General features: G+C 48.4%; 1 protein-coding gene across 2 annotated transcripts in view; it reads right to left on the bottom strand.

Moving 5' to 3' along the window:
* CLIC5 (chloride intracellular channel 5) overlaps nt 1-17,379 on the bottom strand; it is a 60,701-nt gene extending 43,322 nt beyond the window's left edge. The window contains exon 1 of one of the 2 annotated variants that reach the window (XM_072332115.1): nt 16,903-17,379. In XM_072332115.1, coding sequence (XP_072188216.1) covers nt 16,903-17,379 — 477 coding nt within the window. Of the gene's footprint in view, nt 1-4,139; nt 4,435-16,902 lie in introns of those variants that run through there. The other variant, XM_072332116.1, reaches the window with a different exon arrangement.
* Between the last annotated feature and the right edge of the window lie 4,076 nt (nt 17,380-21,455).

Here is a 21,455-nt window from a genome sequence, read left to right as displayed (position 1 = left end):
CCAGTGTTTCAGTATCACTGTGACTCCTTGTTTGTTTTTCTCTATTACTTCCTCTTTACCTAAAGAGCTTTGCTAAATGTAGCAGCAGATTTGCATGGGAGCCAAAAGGTGAGCTCATAACAGCCAATAAAGTACTGACAGCTTTTAAGAAACAGAAACGAACTTTGTGCCTTCCAGACCTGCTTGTGATTTCCAGAACGCATCTCAATGGCCCACATAAATCACAGACACCGCACTGTCCCAATGGGTTAAAAGGGTCCTGACAACTTCTCTCTCCCTCCCAGTTCGGGAGACCAGTATGGGCTTTATAAACCCTAAAACTTGAAACTAAAATCAGTTCTCTTATTGCAATGAATCTCTAACCTCGAGAAACACAAAACCCTCAATAGTGGGGAATGGCATTTTGTACCGGGAGTCTCCTTTTTATCTGTGTCTGCCTTTAAAGATACATCACAACCAATCACCAAAATCCTACCTGGGGTTCCTTTGAAATCAACCCATGGCAGAGATAATTAAAAAATAACCACAGAATCACAGAACATCCCAAGTTGGAAGAGACCCCAAAGGATCCAAAATCCAACCTCTTATCTTTATGACAACCCTCCAGTGAGAAATGACTCCTCATAAACACATGGCTGCAGTCCATTCCTGAGCCTTACCTGGGCTGGGAGTGTTTCCCTGCATCCCAAGGACAGCCTCCACCACAGCTCCTGCAGCCACTGCCCTCTGCTCAGAGTGTGTGAGACAGGCTGAGTGCTGGGCGTGCTTTATAGAGGGATGGCCTCATTTGGCAGAGCCAAAGGCAGACTCCGGGTTCAAGGTCTTGAGAAGCCTCCTTGCTCTGCACCCCCCCATGTTTCTCTAGATGGGTTTGGGGAATTCCTGCAGCTCTGCAAAGAACCACATGCAGCTTTCAAGCAAAAGCCATTGCAAAGCAGCACTGAACCTATCTGGGATACGGACCACAACTCCACAGCAACAACTGACTGCTGTGACAGCACTACCACCTTCTGACCATCAGAAACACGGGTTATTATCTGCTGTGATGCAGAGCATTTCTAAAGCAGGAAGATTTATTTAGCAGAGCGTACTTTGGACCGTTTGTGTGGCTTGTTTGCTTTCTAGACTGCATTCATCCCGAGCAATGCAAACAGACAGCTGTGCTTTTGAGAGCTGGTTCTATCCTTTGTTTTCTATGTATACCACATCTCTGCCATCAAATTAACTTTCCAGATATTTATCAGTACTCTAATACCTGAGATGCAAGGAACATACATCCAAAAACACAGCAAATAAAAGGAAAGCAGAACAGTTCTCTGCTCCTCCCCTATGTGGCTTAATATTCTGTCTCAGTGTAAGTCTTTTCAGGGAGGGAGGCTGTGGATGCCCCATCCCTGCAGGCATTCAAGGCCAGGCTGGATGTGGCTCTGGGCAGCCTGGGCTGCTGGTTGGTGACCCTGCACACAGCAGGGGGTTGGGGCTGGATGAGCACTGTGGGCCTCTGCAACCCAGACCCATCTATGATTCTGTCCAAAGAGCACCATTTCACTTTAAGCATTATATTGCAGTGTTCAGGTGTGGGACTACCAAAAGAAGCAAAGCACACGTTCCATAGGGTGTCACTCACACTGGGCACATTGCTCTGCAGCACACCAGGCTCTGGCACTAACCCACACTGCAGCAGCCGGGCTAAGCAGAGCCAGCATCCCTCTCTGCCACGCACCCCATCCAGCTGCCACCCCCACCCCGCTTTATCCCAGCCCAGCTTTGGGGGTCTCACTCTCAGTCCAGCAGAAACAGTGAAGCATCTCATGCAGTTTAGAGTGCAAAAGCACAGTGGGACAAACAGGGATGCAAACAGCAAGGTGAGACGGCAGCTGGAGCCTGCAACACACAGCCTCACCGTGCCGCCCTGCTCCACTCCCTGCCTCCATACACACAGCTCCTGCTCACCCGCATGATAAAAAGGAAATAGAGCAATTGTGTAACACCTCTTTTTTCTTTCCTCTTTAACCTGAGACACAAACTGCTTTTGTGAGAGGCTCTGAAAAAACAGCCCTGCTCTGGTTTATTTGTGCTCAGCAAAGACCCACTTTTCTCCTGGCCGTACCCACTGCCTCACACCTCCCCAACCTCTGAGCTCCCAGCCGTGGGAGCACTGGGACACTGCTCTGCATGGGGCTGGGGTGGGCATGGGGAGCACAGTGGGTCCCTCCCTACTCGGGACGTTCTGTGACTCTATGACTCCATAACCTTCAGCTCCACTCATTCCAGCATCCTCCTTTCTTTTCCAGCTTCTGGGCTGTGTGCTGTAAGGCTCTGCTCACCCGCTTTGCTATTCAGCTTTTTAGACTTTTAATTAAATTAATGGCACCTTTCCAAAACTTCCACAACTGCCATTTTTCAGCCTAAATGGAAAACCTCCAGGAAGATACCAATTAATTCTCCTGCCGCAGCTCAGCAAAGTGTGGGCTTTACGTGAGTCTCGATGCATTACGCAGGAAGTCCCATTACTGGAAATGTTCTCTCTGTGGTTGTAAATCTTCAGGTGACAACACAGCTGTTGGCTGCAATGACAAGTGTATGGACCCAGAGCTTCACCCATTGCACTGGGACATGGCCTGGACCTTCACATCGCAGGGACACAGTGAGCATGGCAGGGGTGCTTGGGGGTGGACTTGGGGATCTTAGCAATCTATTCCAACCCAAATAACTTTATGATGCCAGCCATAGAACCTCAGTAAGCTATTGCTGAGCACACAGAGCTCACGTCAGGAAGAACAGCTTGGAGAGGGAAGGTATCAGGGCAGATGGACCCACGCAGGGCCCTTTTAATGCATGAAGCTCCACACAATTACAGAGCAGGAATTCTTGTCAAATCCCTGCTTGCTAAAGAAAAAGAACCACTTGTGCTCTGCCCAGGTCAGACAGGCTGCACCTGAGCTGGCACATTCTGGAGGATGCACGAAGAGGCCATGCATACATGTGTGGTATGCAGCTGACATTTCAACTCATCACCCAAACCATCCATCAGGGAGTGCAAAGCAATTAAGTGCCCTCAGCTTGACAGAAGGGAGGAGCTGGAATTTGCTTTCCCAATCAGCTAGTTCTGTTTGCAAAGGGCCCCATACAACTCCCACCTGCTAATCACAGCCCCATCACAGCAGGGATGCACAGCTGGCACCTCATTTGACACAGACAAATCTCAGCTCTCACACAGAGGCTTTGGGACACCTTCTGAACACCCAAAAATCCGAGCTCTTTGCTCAGAGTTTGCACGAAGTTCTCTATTCATAACATTGCACACCACTGACTGTAGTGGGATGTTCTTCACAGAATCATAGAACAGCCTGGGTTGCAAAGGCCCACAGTGCTCATCCAGCTCCAACCCCCTGCTGTGTGCAGCAGCCCAGGCTGCCCAGAGCCACATCCAGCCTGGCCTTGAATGCCTGCAGGGATGGGGCATCCACAGCCTCCTTGGGCAACCTGTTCAGTGCGTCACCACCCTCTGGGGGAAAAACTTCCTCCTCAGATCCAACTAAACCTCCCCTGTCTCAGTTTCAAACCATTCCCCCTTGTCCTATCACTGCCCACCCTCACAAACAGCCGTTCCCCTCCTGTTTATGTGCTCCCTTCAAGTATAACCCAAGAGCAACGATGTCACAAGCTGAAATATCCCGGGGTCCCATCACACCACAGGCACACTCACTTGTCTGTGTTTGCACTGAATCGGGTTTTGCTCTTGGGTACCCATATAAAAAAATAAAACAATCGGGACGGGCTTTGGGGGCAAAACCTGATTTGTTTCCCTTTTATTTTTCCTCAGGGGGAGGAAATAAGCGCTGCAGGCACTGAGGAAAGGAGTCCCTGCTGAGCTCAGCCCCGCAGCCCTGTGCTCCGTTCCCATAAATGGAGCAGCACGTCAGGCTGCCCGTCAGAACCCCGCCGGGCTAAGAATAACAGGGCACGCTCCCGAGGATACAAACGACAACAGAATCAAGGAGCTCTGCCTCTCCCTCGGCAACGTGACCTAATTGGAACGCCACAAAGAAGAAAGCGACGCCTGTTTGAGGGAGATAAGAGACCGGGAATGGAAGTTGGATGGGCCGTAGGAGCCCCGCTGCCCGCCCGCAGCTCACCTTTACGAAGAGCTCGATGTCGGGCTCCTTCCCGTCCCCGTTGGCAGCGGAGGGCACCGACATCTCTCACCGCAGGGCTGAGCTCCCGATGGGGACAGGGACAGCCGCGCTCCGGGTGGGTTTCCCTTCTAAAACATCGTCTGCGGGGAGCGGGGCTCGAGAGCAGCGCAGCGGGAGAGCCGGCAGGTGAGCGGATGGAGCGGAGCGGATGGAGGAGCGGAGCGCTGCCGCGGGGCTGCGGGGCGCCGGCCGCTCAGCGCAACAAGTGCGGCCGCGGGAGCGCATCTGTCGGAGCGCGGCTCGCAGCCCGAAATAGTCCCAGCGTGAAGCGGAGGGTGGGGTTTGGGCTCGGGGAGGAGACACGCCGTGGTACCTCCGGCCTCGCTCCACGCCTCGCCCTGCAGCGCGATAGGAACGGGGTCGGGGTGTGCGGGGTGGAGATGCGGGGCAGAGGGGTGGGGTTTTGTCCCATCTTTTCCTGATGGGTGTTTTGTCGTTTGCTGTTCAAAACCTCAGTGTTGCTATTGCTGTTGTTGCTGATTGTCCCGGTACAGACGGGCAGCACTCGGTGCACGCAACAAACCCCATCAATATAGGCACAGAGGCGTGCAGGAGCCTCGCTGATAACCGCATGTGGGAAGAACAGCCCGGTGCTGCTGCTCCTGGGAGAGTTAAGGAGTGGGGAGGGGGAATGGGGTTATTCAGGGGAACAAAGGGCTGCGGGGGGAACAGCACGAGGGTGCCCCATGCCTTGGTTCAGCCTCAGGCACCGTGTGGGGACAGCAGGGTGGTGGCACACACAGGAGGAAACTTCTTTTGTGGACACCCATCCCTGCAGGCATTCAAGGCCAGGCTGGATGTGGCTCTGGGCAGCCTGGGCTGCTGGTTGGTGACCCTGCACACAGCAGGGGGTTGGAGCTGGATGAGCACTGTGGGCCTTTGCAGCCCAGGCTGTTCTGTGATTCTAGAATTCTGTGCTTCTTTAAGGCTTCAGCATCTGACTGACACGCTGCCCATCAGCCTGATGTGGCTCGGAGGGCACCGTGGTGACACAGATGACACAGACACCCAGAGCAGGAGGTGACACTGCAGGCTGACACAGGCGGAAGGGCACGGCAGGGCTGAGTGGCACCTCCTGCTCCCTGCTGTCACACCCTCAGAGTGCCCGTTGGGTCACAGCTCCTCGCCCTGTCCCTGCTCTGCTTTGTGACCGATGCAGCACAGGAAAACCCACACCTACAGAGCACAGCACACAGCAGGTTCACCTTCCCTGCCTTACAACTAGAAACCTTTTAGGAATGTTCTGCTACAAACAGCAGGCTATGGTTGCTCAAAGTGCCCCCAGCTGTAAGCTCCATGCTCACTCCTCCCTGCCCAGTGACCCTCCCAGTGCCACCCAGCACCTCTGCAGCACTGCAGGTGAAAGCAATGAGGATTCCAGCTGTGAGTCCCTGTGGCACCCAAATGGTTAACCAGGAGGTCTTCTTATAGGCTGCTTGTAATTACAACACAATCAACAGTGTAATTAGTGTAAAAGTGTGCTTATGGCTTGTACATCTAATTAGCTCTCATTCAAATGACTGGACGATTAACTGTAAGAGAATTAAGTGTTATTAGCCCTTTGATTTCAGATTCTTACATGTAATTCTTAGACAAGGTACGTTAATAAACATTTATGGTGTAATTATTCTTAGGCCCACAGGCAAACTTCCCAGGACATGGGCTGAGCCTGCTTACATGCAGCAAGAAGAATCACTGCACTGTCATTATGGATTGCAGCTCTAAACATCAGCCAATGCTGTAAGCACAGTCACTGCATCTCTGAAATGTGCCCCAAAGAACCATCCTGTGGTCTGCACGAGAAAGAGCCTTGCTGAGCAAAAGATGCTCCATCCCTGGAGGTGTTCAAGGCCAGCTTGGATGGGGCCCTGGGCAGCTGGGTTGGTACTCAGTGTGGAGGTTAATGGCCCCACCTGTGGCCGGGGGTTGGAGCTTCGTGATCCTTGAGGTCCCTTCCAGCCCAAGGCGTGCTCTGTGTGTGTGTGTGTTTGAGTAGGAAGGCTATCAGGGACACCGCAGCGTGGTCAGTGCTCTGAGTCCCATCCCCTGGCCTTGGCTGTGTGCAGGGATGGGGGTACTCAGTAAGAAGGTGACATCCAAGAACAACCTGGCTCACCTCAAAAAGCTGGAGCCCTGCTTTGTACAGCTGCTGTGTTCTTGACAGATCCTGAATTCTTGATCGAAGGTAAACATGGCAGGAGGCAGAATGAGAGGAAATATATGCGTGTGTAATACTTAGGGAATCGATTCATGCATTTTCTGTTTTGCTGTCATCTAAAACGGACTGATCACATCTGGTCGGGACCTTTTGGACTAGAATTGTTATCGTTGTCCGCACGGCTCTGCTCTGTGTTATGAAATCAGCTCTTTCTTCCGTCAAATTGAGGCTAAGACACTGATAAATAATTCGTACACTCTCATTTTACCGCGAAGAATGAGCCGCTCCGCTTGGCCTATCGTTTTCTTGCAAGTCAGAGGCAGTGCAGGCTTTGAGTTACCCACAAGAACATGACGTACTGAATTCTGAACCCTCCATAGGCCGGGTCACTACAGTTTGAGGCTTATGAGCGATACAAATATGAGTGCATCACGGCATGAATAAATGAGGACAGCTTCAGAAAAGGAGCCGTCACCTCCCCACGTAAGACCTCTATTGTAGGCGCCCCGACGCACTATCAGCTTTCACTGCTCTGATCCAGCCTCACTTCCAGCAAAGATTTGTCCCCAGGGGGTGATGCAGGGGCCAAGCATCCCGTGTAACTCTATCGTGGAGCTCTCACCGAGAGGGATGGGTGGATCAGTTCTGACTTGTGGTCATTTGGAACTGCATTCATTGTGTGTGGGTATCTCTGACACAGTGCTTGTTTAACAAATGGGAGTGACTTTAAAGCAAAAACTAAAAGGGATGAACTGAATAATTCTGATGTTCATTTGAATTACATATCTCTATCAAGCCCTTGCTCGACCTTCAGAGACATCCAGAAGGATTTGTCTTGGCTATTCAGGGTCAGCCTGTGTTCCCCTTGCTGCACAAGACACACAGGGATGTACAAAGAGCTTCTTAGCCTCAAACCAGGGCTGGCCGAGCAGACATTTCCCCCGGCCCCAGGGACATGCAGCACCTCAACACGTGTTGGTTTGGTGGGACAAGGAGGACTGATGATTTTGTTCCCTCTTCTACGCTGTGGTTGCTGGATGAACTGCACCACCCACCAGGATGCTGCACCACTTTGCTTTGCAGAGCGAGATCTCGGCCAGAAGTACCACGTGGTTTTTCTATATAATTACATTTTCACATGGATTCAGTATCAAACCTCACTGCAACATTAATAAATGTTAACAGCTTCGAGAGAAAAACCCACTGCTGTTCAGTGTGAGGAGGGATTTCATTATGGATAATTATCTCAGCACTTGCATTCAGGCAGCCATTGCAAACCACTCACAGGGAAGGAGCTCTTAAAATGTACAAAACCTCCTCCTGGCGCTGTATTCAGTAAAGAGGCTTCGAGGGGACAGAGGTCTCTGCATTTTCTATCAGCCCCCAAACCACTGCTTCAATTCAGACCAACAGACTCTTCCAAATGGGACTGGGAGAGCTCTGCAAGAGGCACTGCTGGGGATGCAATGGAGAGCATCACAGACTGCCCAGAACTGTGTGCTCGGTGTAACAGAGCAGATGAAAGAAGGAATGGAGTCATCCTTGGCCCTTGTTTTTCAAAATGAATTCTGTGTGGCATTAAGTGCTATGGAGAGAAATGGCACCAGGTAAGCCATGTACCCACAGCTGTTGACTCACTGCTGTCGTTGAACGAAAACTGCTTGATTTTACTTACAGCTGCAGCAGAGCAAACAGCACGTATCTCCGCCTTCATTTCCAAGTGCTCGAGTGTATATGGTAAATAACCATTTAGGTTATTTCTTTTCACTTCTTGGTGTGCTTCTTGTCAGAAATTACATCTAAATTAACTATAATGTGAAGCAGATCTTTGCAGCCAGGATGGAACCCCCCAAAGCGAAAGACTGGCACACAACGCTGCTCCAATCCCGATTAATGCATTATTCACGCAAAGAAACAGTTCGAAATGCCACATACACACAGATCTCAGGCTGGGTTTCCACCCCTCGCAGTAAACAAGGCCCAAAGATGGCACAATTGCTGCTGATTCCTTTGGAGACGTTTGCGCCTCGCTCTGTTGTTTAGTGAACAATTTGGCTGAGAGCTGAAATTGCCTCCTGTGTCGATGCACTTTATTTCTAAAAGGCGAGGCCTCCACACCTTGCTTTGAGATTGTCCGTGACTCAGAGCAGCTCCCGTGGTTGGAACACTGCTGTTAGTGGCGTCCAGCTGCATCAGCCAAAGCCAATGTGCTCCCAGTGTGCACCATCAGGCTGACGAGCGGGGCCTGTGGCTGTTGGCTCTGTATTAAAGCCATCCTTAGGCCCCATGGAACAGCACGGGCAGATTCACATCTCTGTAGCAGCAAATGTAAGCAGAGGCAAGGCCGTACGCTGACCTCGAGCCTTGCAGCACAGTCTGCAACCCTCCCATCCTCCTTGGGAAATTGCCCTCATTCATTTTTCATTTCACCTTTTGGTACTTCTGGGCTAAAGTTTCCATCAAGTTTGCCAGTGCCCAAGCTCACTTACCCGGAGCTGTTATTAAAAGAAGGGTGGTTTTGGTTTTTGTTTCCTTCAGTGCAAGGGTTCAATGTCTTGAAGCACCTGACGTTGGCTTGGTTGGATCTCATTTTAATTTTTGCTTAAGAAGACACAAACGGAGGCAGTGTGGTCAGCTGGGCACAGCCACAAACCTCTCTTCTGCAGCTGTGCTCACAGGTTGTTCACATCCCCCAGTGATATCTGCCACCATGCACAGCTCCTCTGGGCTTCTGAGGCCACTGAAAGAGAGTGGTGGCAAATCTTACAGAGCTTAGCTTAAGTCTGAAGGTAAATCCCAGTGTGAGCTTCAGCTCTGAGCACAGTCTAAATAGCAATGGGGTGTCCTTTAAATCCCTTTGAACCGAGAAGATTTGGTAGTCCAAACAGAAAGATAAAAGATGGAAAACTTGCCAAAAATTTTGACTTTTTCCGTAAATCCCAAGGTTTCCACAACACGTGTGGCACCTATTGCTTTTCTTAGGAACACGTGGGTCACAGAATCACAGCATGGCCTGTGTTGCAAAGGCCCACAGTGCTCATCCAGCTCCAACCCCCTGCTGTGTGCAGGTCACCAACCAGCAGCCCAGGCTGCCCAGAGCCACATCCAGCCTGGCCTTGAATGCCTGCAGGGATGGGGCATCCACAGCCTCCTTGGGCAACCTGTTCAGTGCGTCACCACCCTCTGAACATCCCTGGTCTGGAAACAACTCCACAGGTGACTGAATGGCCAAAGCCCAGAGCTGCCCTCACTGCAGTGACCTCAGTGACAATTATCACAGAATCACATGATCATAGGATTGGAAAAGCCCTCTAAGATCACCAAGTCCAACCCCAACCCATCCCTCCATGTCCACTAACCACATCCTTAAGTGCCCTAAGTGCCACATCTACCCTTGCACCAGATGACTACTGAGAGATCTACATTAGTTAGAAAAGTCTTAATGGGGTATGGAGCCCTTTACAATTGTTAACAATTTCCACCCTTAGTCAAGCAGCAAGCAAAAGCTTGATGCCAACCGAAACATACATCAGGGTGTCCATGATGTGAGAAAGCCCAAATCTTCCTGGAGATGATGGCACGAGGAAGGGGCCCTCAGGCTCCCTCCTCTCAGATTCACATTAACACAGCCCCACTGTGCTTAGAAAGGCAAAGAGCTCAGGAGGTGAAGCCAGGTGTGCTGCTAAGAGGGCTGGGGTGGGAGCTTCCACCAGCACTGCTCCTGCTGGCTCTCCTAAAATCTCTAATCTATGCAATTACCAAACCAGCATCCTCTGCAATTATCCTGTTTGCTACAAGTGATCTCTCATGTGTGAAAGTTATTTCATGAGTGAAAGTTAACTTCCATGAGTGAAAGTTATTGAACGTTCCTATGAAAGGGAAAGTGGCCAGGCAGTTATAAGTGACCTTTGCAGATAATTAATTGTATCAAATGAGAGCTGAAGGCAAGTCAGCCAGGTCATCTGCCAGCGCTGCAGGATGTGACAAAGCTATTATATGCCAGAAAAAATAAAACAAAACCTAGAATGACACCAAACAGGAATCCACCCATCCAAATTCCATAGTACAAAGCTGCTCCAAATCAAAGAGGAGGACTCACAGAGACTGGAGTGAATGCATGAGGGAGTGGTTATTGATAGGGCTGATACTGCCACCTATTTTTAGGGCTCACTAATGCTCTCCCTGATGCCACTCTGCTTTCAGTTCCATGCAACTTCTTCCTCCTTTTTGCAGGGTGCTTCAGGCACTCACAAGTTCATCCCGCATTGCATTCAGTGCTGTGGCCAACACTCCCATCCCAGTGCCTGCAGCTTGGAACAGAAGGCAGAAAGGGAAGTGCAAGCACGCTGCCCTGCAGCCAGCAGCAGGGCTAAGAGCAGAGTCCTGGATGCTGTATGAGAGCCCCATAAGCTTCTCAGAGCACTCAGCACCCCGCAGGCAGAGCATGCTCTTGGTGCATGTGTGTACATCCTTGCACACAAAGCACGCAGGCATCCTTCAGGCACGCTTCCAAAGACACACCAACGGCCACCTGCAGGACAACCTGCCCTTGGACGTGACCTGTGAGCTTTAAAACCAGAACGCGGCTCCTTCCGCCCTGAGTCACGCATTCCGGTGTCCTCCTCTGACAAGTTAATTGTTAAGGGGAATTAAGCTGCACAAAGCGTTCCTCGGCGCTCAGGAGCAGCCTCTCCTCCCCGGCCAGAGCAGCCCGGCTGCTGCCTCTGCTTTTATACCCGACTATTTTTAGCTGTTATCAGCTGCTGTGCCCGGGGGCCAATCAGCACCCGGTGCCTCCAAGGAACTCCTCTCGGTCCAAACTTCATTCCCCGCAATCACTCAGGGAGGAGCCCCACGGCAATGAATTTGCTGCCTCGAACTTTTGCAAGGAGCTGTATACCGGGCACCTGCGTTACAGGAGGTGGGGGCTGACCCAGCAGGAATGCACCCAGTGCGGTATGTATGCAGCCCTGCATTCAACCCAGTGCGGTATGCAGCCCTGCATTCAACCCAGTGCGGTATGCAGCCCTGCATTCAACCCAGTGCGGTATGCAGCCCTGCAGCGTGGCACAGGAATGAAACAGTCTCAGGGGGATTTTTTTGGCGTTGGTTTTGCTTTTTGTTTCAGCTGAGGTGTTCTTTGTTGTGTCATTTTGTAGCTATGCACAGCGTAACCAGGAACTGCGCTCACTTGTAAAGGAACAAGGAAAAACACTGACTTTCTGTGGCATGCTTGACATGTCTCCAACACCAACACTAAACCATTAGAGTAGGCAACTTCCTTAGGAAGCCTGTGCTGTGTCCCAGGGTTAGCACTTAGCACCTGCCTTCTGTGCCCAGGGGAGAATTAGAGAATCACCAAGGTTGGAAAACACCTCCAAGATCATCCTGTCCAACCACCCACCTACCACCAATACTTCCCCACCAAACCACATCCCTCAGTACAACATCTCATCTTCTGCCTCAGCATGGCAGATCCTGTCCACACTGATGTAGTTCAATACTTCTCACAGTTGCAACAAGGATTCTCACACTATTTTCTCCAGAGCTATTCTGGAAAGGTTCCTGCTAGCAGATGTTAAAATGAAGAAGGAAAACAAAATCTTGTTAAGTTTAAATGACTTCATCTGTGCTTCTTGTTGAAAGAGGAGCTGGCAGCGTTGAGGCCGTGACCAGCCATGTGTCATTTCTGCCCAACAAAGACCTTCATGCAGGGAGGGGCAACCAAAGCACCAGAGCTACAGATAAGGATCCCTATTTATGGAATAGAAGTGACCCATTCTGTGGGCCACAGATCAGCGCTCCCCTGATGGCCAGGTTTTTGAATCAAATCCTTCTTAAAAACATCCAAGAATGGCATCAGTGTAGGTGGACCGAGACTAAATACACAGATATTCACAGGCAGCCTTCCACTTCTGTGTTCTTCCCAAGCAATCCCTAAGCTACAGGGATATAGCTGTGAGAGTCTATACACAGTGCTAAGATCAACCAGAGTGCAGTAATACAGATAAGGGAACAACTGTATCTAGATTTCACTTAGGGATCCAGATAGAAGCCCTTTGGACCCGAGGAAGTCAAAGCTCAGGACCAGAGAGTACACAGAGGGATGGTGGGAATCAGAGTCACAGAATCACAGTGTCCCGAGCTGGAAGGGACCCATGGGGAACACTGAGTCCAACCCCTGGTTCTGCACAGCACCACTCAAAATTCAAACCACATTTTCAAGAGTGTTAGGGCTTCTGCAGGAAGGCGAGGAACCAATATAAAGATGTTAGGGAAAAAAAATATATATATAGTTTCTGAAAGGAAAACAGGTGTCGGGATAAGTGAAAACTGGTGAAAGGAACCAAGAAATTAATGGATTTCTGACTGACCCTATTCCGTGTTTATGTGGGGACATTTCATTTCAAACAGAATGGCGTGTTTACCTAACTGATGGTAGGAATCTTAAGGAAGGTATTAAAAGAACCCTTTCTTGCTTCTTGTTTGGTCTGCCCACAGAAACAGAAGCAATTGGGCACAGGATGCAGCTGTGAGAAGAGGCACCTTCCTGCAAAGAACGTGTGCAGAACAGATTTGCTTAGTTAGACCAAAACAACTCCAGAAAGCCTGAGCCTAAAATGACCCAGAAGTGCTGACTGAAGGAAGGAATGCTAGCAGGGCACGCTGGCATGAGAACATAGACATATTAGCTGCACATGAATACATATAATTTGGAAATTAGATTAAGATGTCAAACCACAGAACAGCGTCGCTCTGAAACAGCCTTCCAACCCAAGTAAGAGCACAGGTGGACCCTGTTCTGTTATGAGTTATATATGACATGATGAGGCTGGCAGTGACAGCCAAGGATGCAGTTTCATGTCCCCAGAAGGTCACCTCTAGACCCATGAACTTCCCTTTGGTTTACCATGAGCCAACACAAATAATCTTGGTGAACATGCAGATTTTCACCTTTCTGTGACTCATGTGTACAGACATAGAATCAGGGAAATAGTAATTTTCTCTTGCTCTGGAGTTTTACTTCCTCAGCACCTGCTTGGAGGTGGCCACATGGAAGTTGCAACAGAAACCCAATTAATTCCTCAATGACAATTCTGCTTTTGGACACTGTACTGAACACAGACCTTTGCACTAACCAGTTTCTTTCTCATCTGTTTCTAATTGTATGGTACCATCTTCATCAAGGTCACCAGCACTTAGCAACACTATCAGAGATGTACCAGCAGTAAAACATCAACAGCAGTTGTATCGCTTCTGATATGAAAAAGTTCACCCATAGGTTCAGCTATCAAAACCAGATAACACGTCAATGACTCACGCTAGACTGATATACTTCCTCCTCATTTTTCTCCCACAGAAGGCAGCTTCATTTAGGTCTGTAGTAAATCCAGCTGGTTCTTCTACTCCAGCAGGATGGAAAGTACAAAACAAACATAGTTGAAGGAATCATACATGGAGGTTGCTGTTAATTAAAAAGGAGTTAAAAAGAAGAGTGCTGGTTCTTGGTGTTGGCAGTGAGCTCTTATCTGAACGCCTGAGCTGTCCAGCATCCCAAATCTGCTCACTGTTGGGCTTCAGCTGCTGCCGAGTGCAGTCACTGCAAGAAGTGAGGAATGAAGTAGCCTGAGGAAATCAGCCTGGTGCTTGTTTCCAGTCTGACAAGGATGGCAAAAATCTCACCTAGTGGTACCCCTAATTTGTCATCCAGGTTTTGTGTTTAAGCTGCTGCTGGTGGCATCCAGCCTCAGTGATTCCAGTGACCAGCCACTGTATGCAGGGAAGGTTTATGGCTTGGTTTGAAGGGCTGAGTCTAGACATCCAGAGCCATTAGAGAGGCCCTAGGATAGCTGAGAAATCTATAAACAGATATGTGAGAGGATGTGTAGGAGATCCAAGGACTTCTGCAGTGGAAGCTGGAGGTCAGGAAGGAAACCATAGGGCACCTCAACCAGCACCTGTGGTTGGAAAGCCGAATGAGATTGCTGCTCAGCACAATCGGTGGGGCCTATGGCGCATCTAACCATGTCCTACAGCTTGTGCCTACACCTGATCACACAGGTGGGCATCCCATCACACCATTTAGTTAACTTTCTGTTGCAAAAGGAGCTTAGCAGCCAATAGCTTAAGTTGGGTATAGCCCAACTGTGGTAGCAATGGAAATGGGAGGACAGTTGGACTAGATGATCTTGTAGGTCCTTTCCAACCTTGTGATTCTATGATGCTGTGATTCTAAGATTCAACCCAGCCCTCTATATACAAAGAAAACAAGGAGCAGAGAGGAAAAGCAGCTTTCTTCTCATAGTTACCAAAATAATTTACACATATCATCACCAGCTGCTCTGCAGGGACTACATATGGCTTCACTGTTTGAAAACACCGGTCTCAGCAGAAACAGTTTTTAGGGATTTCTTCTGAAATAAGTAATTGCAAGTAATACAAATCACTCCATCTTGGGCAGAAGTCATTCCACAGCTGGCAGTGCTGCTATGCAGATGTCAGGGATAGTATGAACACAACAGTAATCAATCTAAAATCGATCTTTTCACATGTAACGGAAGGACCCAAAATGGTTGGAAAGGAAAGAATAAAATGGGCAGGCATGACAATCCCTATTTTCGGAACACCTACGAGTGAGTCAAAAAAGAGGAAACACATGGAAAAGAAGCAAGCAGGTAAATCTGCAATTAATTAATTAAAATTAAATTAATTTTCCCTCAGTGTGACCCACAGACCTGCAGTATATTTGCTCTTGCTGCAGTCACTGTGCAGTAACAGCTCCCGGTGTGGGTCCACATTTGGAGCTGCTGTTACACAGCTGTGCCAGCCCCTTCAATCACCATGAGCCATCCCATGGACCCCAAGTCAGTAGAGAGAAAGCATCAGTAATAGTGTTCTTCACACTGCATTTCTAGCAGAGTAATTCTCTGCCTGCAGAACCCCACTGTTTTCATTGCACCAGATCTCAACACTAAGAGAAACCTGATGCTCTCAAAGTAAAACAAACGGCACAGATGGGCAAAAGTGCTGCTCCATAGCTGTATGCAAACAGGAGAGCACTAAGTGGCTGTTTCTACTGGAAGAACAGCAGAAGATGAACTTGGTAATTCTACATGTTAGAAGACCAAGAAATATGTGATATGCTAAAATATAGCACAAAAAGCGTCCTGGCTAGAGGGATGGCAAATTATGTGTTAAAGAAGCCCTTTCTGCACTACTTTTTCTGATACTGCTAAATACATTGTCTGTACCTGCAAACCAGAACAGAAGAAATCTACAGGTGCATGGGAGAGGGTCTGGAAGAGATCAAAAACCAAACAAACCAAAAAGCCTACAACACATCAAATCACTCCAAGCCTACAAGTCGCAGCTCAGGCTTGAAGACAGGCTGAAGGAATTGTTTTGCTTAGGAAAGTTAAAAAATGGAGGAAATTTGTTATGTTTTCTAATACATAATGACCTATTTATTAAAAAGGAAAAACAGCACGATAGAAAACAAGGGAATTTTAACAAAGGAAAATATTTTCCTCCACAAAATAATTAATCCTTCACATTGGCACAGAATGGTTGAGGTTGGAAGGAACCTCTGGGTCCATCTGGTCCCAGTGCCCAGCACCACGGCCAGGGGATGAGGGACATCCCCAGTGAGGACCCCCTCAGCTCCCTCCTCCCTGTGCCGGGGCAGCTCCTGGACTCCACTCTGTGTCCCCTCCCAGCAGAGCTGCTCCAGACCCTCCATGTCCCCCCCAGGACTCTCCCCAGCATGCCCATATCTCCAGCACTGGGAACATTGGCTCAGACTGATCAGTGTAAGTGCTGAATCTGCACTCTGAATGTTTTCAAAGCCATAAAAGCATCAGTTAGAGATAACCTAGATAAGACTGAAAACAGGAGGACATGTCATACTCTCGATATTCCTGAGTGGTGTTCATATGCTTCATTGCACATGATTAACATTCAGTATAAACTTTTTTACATTCATGAAACTATTTGCAGAGAAAAACATTCATTATTTCATTAAAAATATAAAAGAAGGTATCACTTTAGGATATTGGACCTCCATTAGTCACTTCCAGCAATGGCTCTATTAGCAGGAGCATGCTGCATCTTGTAAATCTGCCATAGGTGGAGAGAGCTGAAAATTGTTCTTGGATCACAAAAATACATTTGTCTAAATACTGAAAGCAATAAAAGGAAGACCTCTCTCAGAGATGAGCATATGAAGAAATTTTACTGCCATCGTTCGAACTACAGATGCTGTTTTCTCCATAGCATTAATAACCGTCACATTGGCGTTACTGGGTAATGAAACGTGGCAATAACTGAACCAGCCTAACTAAGCCAGATCAAGTAAGAGAATTAAAGAATTGTGGCAACAACCACAACACCTTCAGCATTTCATCCTCCCGCCTGAGCTGGAAGAAATCCAGGCACCTCCACACAAGAATTCTCCTTATGTGCCTGATGGAGGTTACTGACGTGAAGGACACGTGGGCTGACTGTGGTGTAAAGCTAGTGTATTCTTAGAAGTGCTCAAGCTCTTACCTTTACAAACATGAAAATCTCGTAATCTTCCTCAAAGTTGTTGTTTTCTCCTGTGTTACTGCCATGTGGGAACTTGAGGGAGGTCGGGGAGGTGGGATTGCTCTGGCTCCGACGCAAGTGGAAACCGGGAGGACAAAACACGCTGCTCTCAAATGTCATGGGGTTGTCTTCCTGAGCTGGGCTCATCTGTCCCACGTCCTGGTACGGGTGCTCATCGGCAGCACTGTGCTCAGAGGAAGAACTACTCTCCCCATCAGGCCCGTGCTGAGAAGCCACTGAACTTCTGCGGCTGCCTTCATTGCTCTCTTGGCTAAGATCCATCATCTCTGGCATAGTAGTGGTGAAAGATAGAGAAGCTGGATCTTCTGGGACATGATCATAAAGATGATTCCCTTTGTCTTCCTCAGCGTCTGGCATCTCATAGATATTGGAGTTGTCAATGTTTTGATTAATGTAGGTAGCGGTCTGATCTTCCATGACCACTGGCTGGTGATTTTACCTTCCTTCTGGCACCTTAAAAGTCTGCAACTGAAGTGAGATGTTGACAGATATCTGCTCCTTAGGAGGAAGCAAGGTCTGTGCTACACTTATTGAGTGTTGCTACACATGACAGATCTCCAATAATCATTTACTAAGAGCTTTAAATCAACAACTATGTTTCCACTGAAGCAACAGATAAGGTTGTCTCCCTTTAACTCCTTTTTCAGTCTGGCTGCTGGCAACTCTGTCTTAGGGATTATCATCACCTTTTGTTCTTCCTGGCTAAGTACAGTGAAAAAAAAAAGATGAAGCACCTAACCATATTGGAAAGCTATGACAAAAAGATAGGCATTCTTTCACTTGTGTAAAGAGATAGAAAGGCAGGCATTACTCGTTTGCTCTTCTTCTCAATACATAGAAGCGTAGAGTCAAAGAGAAGGGAAAGCAGTCGCAGCAATACAAGCAGGCTGTGATATTTCAGCAGTTACAGCATTATCAATCGACCATGCGGGATCATGATAAAAAAATACCAATTAAAAAATAAAAAAGCATAAAATGCTGTGTCCAGAACTAAAAAAAAAAGCATCTTCCTTGAGCATCAAACTTTAATATTGCATTAGTTACGACTGCTTTTATGTTATGAATCTCCACATTTGTATGACATAGACCCAAGTTTCCAAAGTTGGGTTAATTCCACTTGAATGGAAACAGGGAGAGGGGGGCGTTCTCCTGACCCAACATGGTGAGTTTGGGGCTCACTAAAAATCCTTGTGATTCCCAAAGAGCTGCAGGTTGGATTGCTAAAGGAGCAGAGTGGTCTGAGGTACTTAAGAGGAAAGATCACGTTTTCAGCCATCTCCAAATGGAATGACTGGGGAACGCATCATGATTCACGCCACCAAGCAGCAGCTGCTGCATGCCTGAAATTTATGGCTGCAGTTTATTGCCATTACTTTGACATTGAACTTTTTAGATGATTAATAAAGTTAACTATCAAAAGCAATATAATTACTGAGCTTATTCAACTGAGATTCACCCTCTAAGGCTCTCAGATAACCTGGAAAGTGCCTAAATCATTCTCAGATTGATGTTTAATACCACAACTGTGAGGAAAAGCACTACAGCAAAGTTTCAATTCCCTACTGGGGCCACCAGGAAGATGCAGATATCGGAGATTATTGAGATCTTTTAGCTCACACCTGCACAAGTCCTAAACAAGAGACTGCAAAACACGTGCTGGGAAATCCAGATCGCAAACTTCCAGAAGCTTTTACAACCATCCACCTAAATGACTGCTATCACAGCACTTAGTGCATCACTGGAACTGGCAGATAAAACCTTCCTACGCTGAGATGCCTGTAGTTGCCTTTATAGCCAGAAAGCGCTGCTTCAGCTAAAACAAAGGTTACATTCCGGTTGCACGGAAGGATTCTTGCTATTAAGAGAAAACAAACTGAGCAGCGTTAGGGACAGAACTGTGTTACAAAACTCTGTCTAAATGTTGCCTAATTGAGGACTGTATGGGATTCCCTCCATGCAAAGCTCGCAGCAAGAAGGTGGAGTCCTGAGAACCATGCTCCAGACAAATCCCCTTCCCTTATCCAAAACAGAAGGGCCTGCTGACAGTGGGTTGAGTGAAACCGTGCAGTTGAAGGAATCACAGAATCACAGCATGGCCTGGGTTGCAAAGGCCCACAGTGCTCATCCAGTTCCTGCTGTGTGCAGGTCACCAACCAGCAGCCCAGGCTGCCCAGAGCCACATCCAGCCTGGCCTTGAATGCCTGCAGGAATGGGGCATCCACAGCCTCTTTGGGCAAGGAAGAGAAGGAAGAGCAATCCAGAGCACAGAACTGCAGGAAGGAGCCCTGTGGGAGCTGCTGTGTAACGGGGAGGGAGCTAAAAATATGCGGAGCTTGAGAAACAGGAAAATCAGTGAACCTGCTGGTAACTTTTATATATATGTGCATTTTAATGCGTATCTCTTGCTGTCAAGAAAGCACTTACATTTCTTCACTTTTCACAGCAATACACTTTCGTTTCTGCATCTGGTCAAGTGCAGCCTTGATAAGCACCTCCCACTGACTTGCAAGCCTTTCTCCTATGGGGCATGCAGGGTTGGGTATTCTAGGATGAGCAAACTTCCCTTCTTTGTCACCCTGCTGGCAAGTCACCAAGGAGGAAAGGGATCAGGGCACTCACACGCTTCCTTCGGAGCCAAGTGAAGAGCAAAGTACGGCTGTACAGCAGTGCATCAAATTACTTCTAATCCACAGAGGCACTGGCAGGGTGCAGCAGCACCTGCTGGACGGTACACAATATCACAGGTAAAATGCATCACAAAAGTGCAGCGTGCAGGTGTTCTGGAAAACAAAGGCACTGGAGGTTGGTTTAATTAGTCAGTGCCATGAGTGAGCTGTGTTCCCTTTCCCCCCACGTCCTCACTAGGAGCACAGGGCCAGCAGTCACTGATGACAGCAATACAGCCCTGCAGCGAGCACAGCTGCAACTCTGCATTTATACAGGTGGAAACCAGGTGCTTTTCGAGTCACATTACAGGGATTGGCTGCTGGTTTACGACCACTGCATTTCATCTGTAAGGAAGACAGAAACAATCTTTTACCTTCTGCTTTCAGTTCTGTAAGTCCCTTGTCACTAAGCGCCCTGCTGCTTACAATACAATTTCAGTGCCTCCATCACTAAGGCCCTTCAGTTCTGTTTGTTCTCCATGTAGACAGTCACACAGTCCAAGCAGGGAACATACAGATCTTCCTTCACGACCCAAACAAACTAAGATGTCTTTGCTTGTTCCAGATAATCTCTTTCCAGCTATGGGAGAGACAAGAAAATGGGATAAAAATACAACAGTCAGACTGCTTGGAAACAGCTGGACCTAAAACTGAACGATAGTAAATGGTGTTTATTGGTGTCTCAGGGATCTTAGCATCTCCATGGGCCGTTTGCACTTGACAGCACTCACTGCAAAACCCACCGCTACTCCTGGCCATTCAGGACTGTGCTTTTACAAACATGAAAGCACCAGCGTGCCCAAAGCTTTGCAACACGCAGTCCAAGGACATAGGACATAAGACATGGTCAGGCCTGCCCCGTGGGCTCGGGGAGGAAGCCTGTTGATGGTTTGCAGACATATTACAAGGAAATTGCAACTTCATTTTCCCTCCTGACTGCGCCACGTACTTGGAAAATAACAGCAGGCCAACTTGCTTGCAACATGTTCAGTCTCAGCTTTTACGTAATAGGGGTTCATTCAGGATCTCATCAGTGGGGGACAAGAGGCTGAGTAGGGATGCTGAAAAGTTCTGTAGCGTATATAGTTAGTTCACCTCCTCAAACACGATTCCTCTTGGTTTCATGTCACCTGCTGATCCGTGCAGCCACAGCAGCACTCTCCTTCAGATCTCATAAGGAAACAAAGCAGAGGGAAGCACTCCAGCAGGAGCCGGCCTTTGGCCATCAGGTGTGATCACACCGAGTCACCATGGCGGGGCCGGCAGCAGCCCGCGTTGCTCAGCAGCTCCTGTGCTGTGTGGTGCTGAGGGCCACAGACACTAATCCACTGGGAAACAGAAATAATACCATATAATTTTGCACCAGACACTCGATTTGTGTATTATAAATGACCTGTAGTTAAAAATAGCAGGTGTTCTCAGCAGCAGAGCCTCAACTATTATCACTGATTCGGATGTTTCCGAGGCCTTCATAGTGGTCTCTGCGTTCCGTTTGTACCACTTGGCTCCCCAGCTCCATGGTTACGTTGGGATACCTGACAGCCTGAGAAATATTGACTTTACGTTCACAGCGGCTCCAAGGAAAACATTGCTGTTTGCCTTTGGAGCCTGGCATCCTTTCAACGCCCTTGTTTAGCTCCAAATCACTGCGCCTGCAGGCAGCCCGGCTGCAATGGGGCTCAGGTACGGCCCCATCACACAGGGATGGGTATCGTGCCATCGACAGCTTGAGGGGACGTGGGGCAAAGGGCTCCGTGCTGCCTCTATTCGTACAGCTTGTCCTTCAGGTGAAATGGGCGCCAGGAGCTGAAACGAATGGATAAATAC

Source organism: Excalfactoria chinensis, chromosome 3, assembly GCF_039878825.1.
Source record: "Excalfactoria chinensis isolate bCotChi1 chromosome 3, bCotChi1.hap2, whole genome shotgun sequence".
NCBI classification, from domain to species: Eukaryota; Metazoa; Chordata; class Aves; order Galliformes; family Phasianidae; genus Excalfactoria; species Excalfactoria chinensis.
Note: the sequence above shows the minus strand (reverse complement) of the source record. Positions and strands in the feature narration are given on the sequence as shown.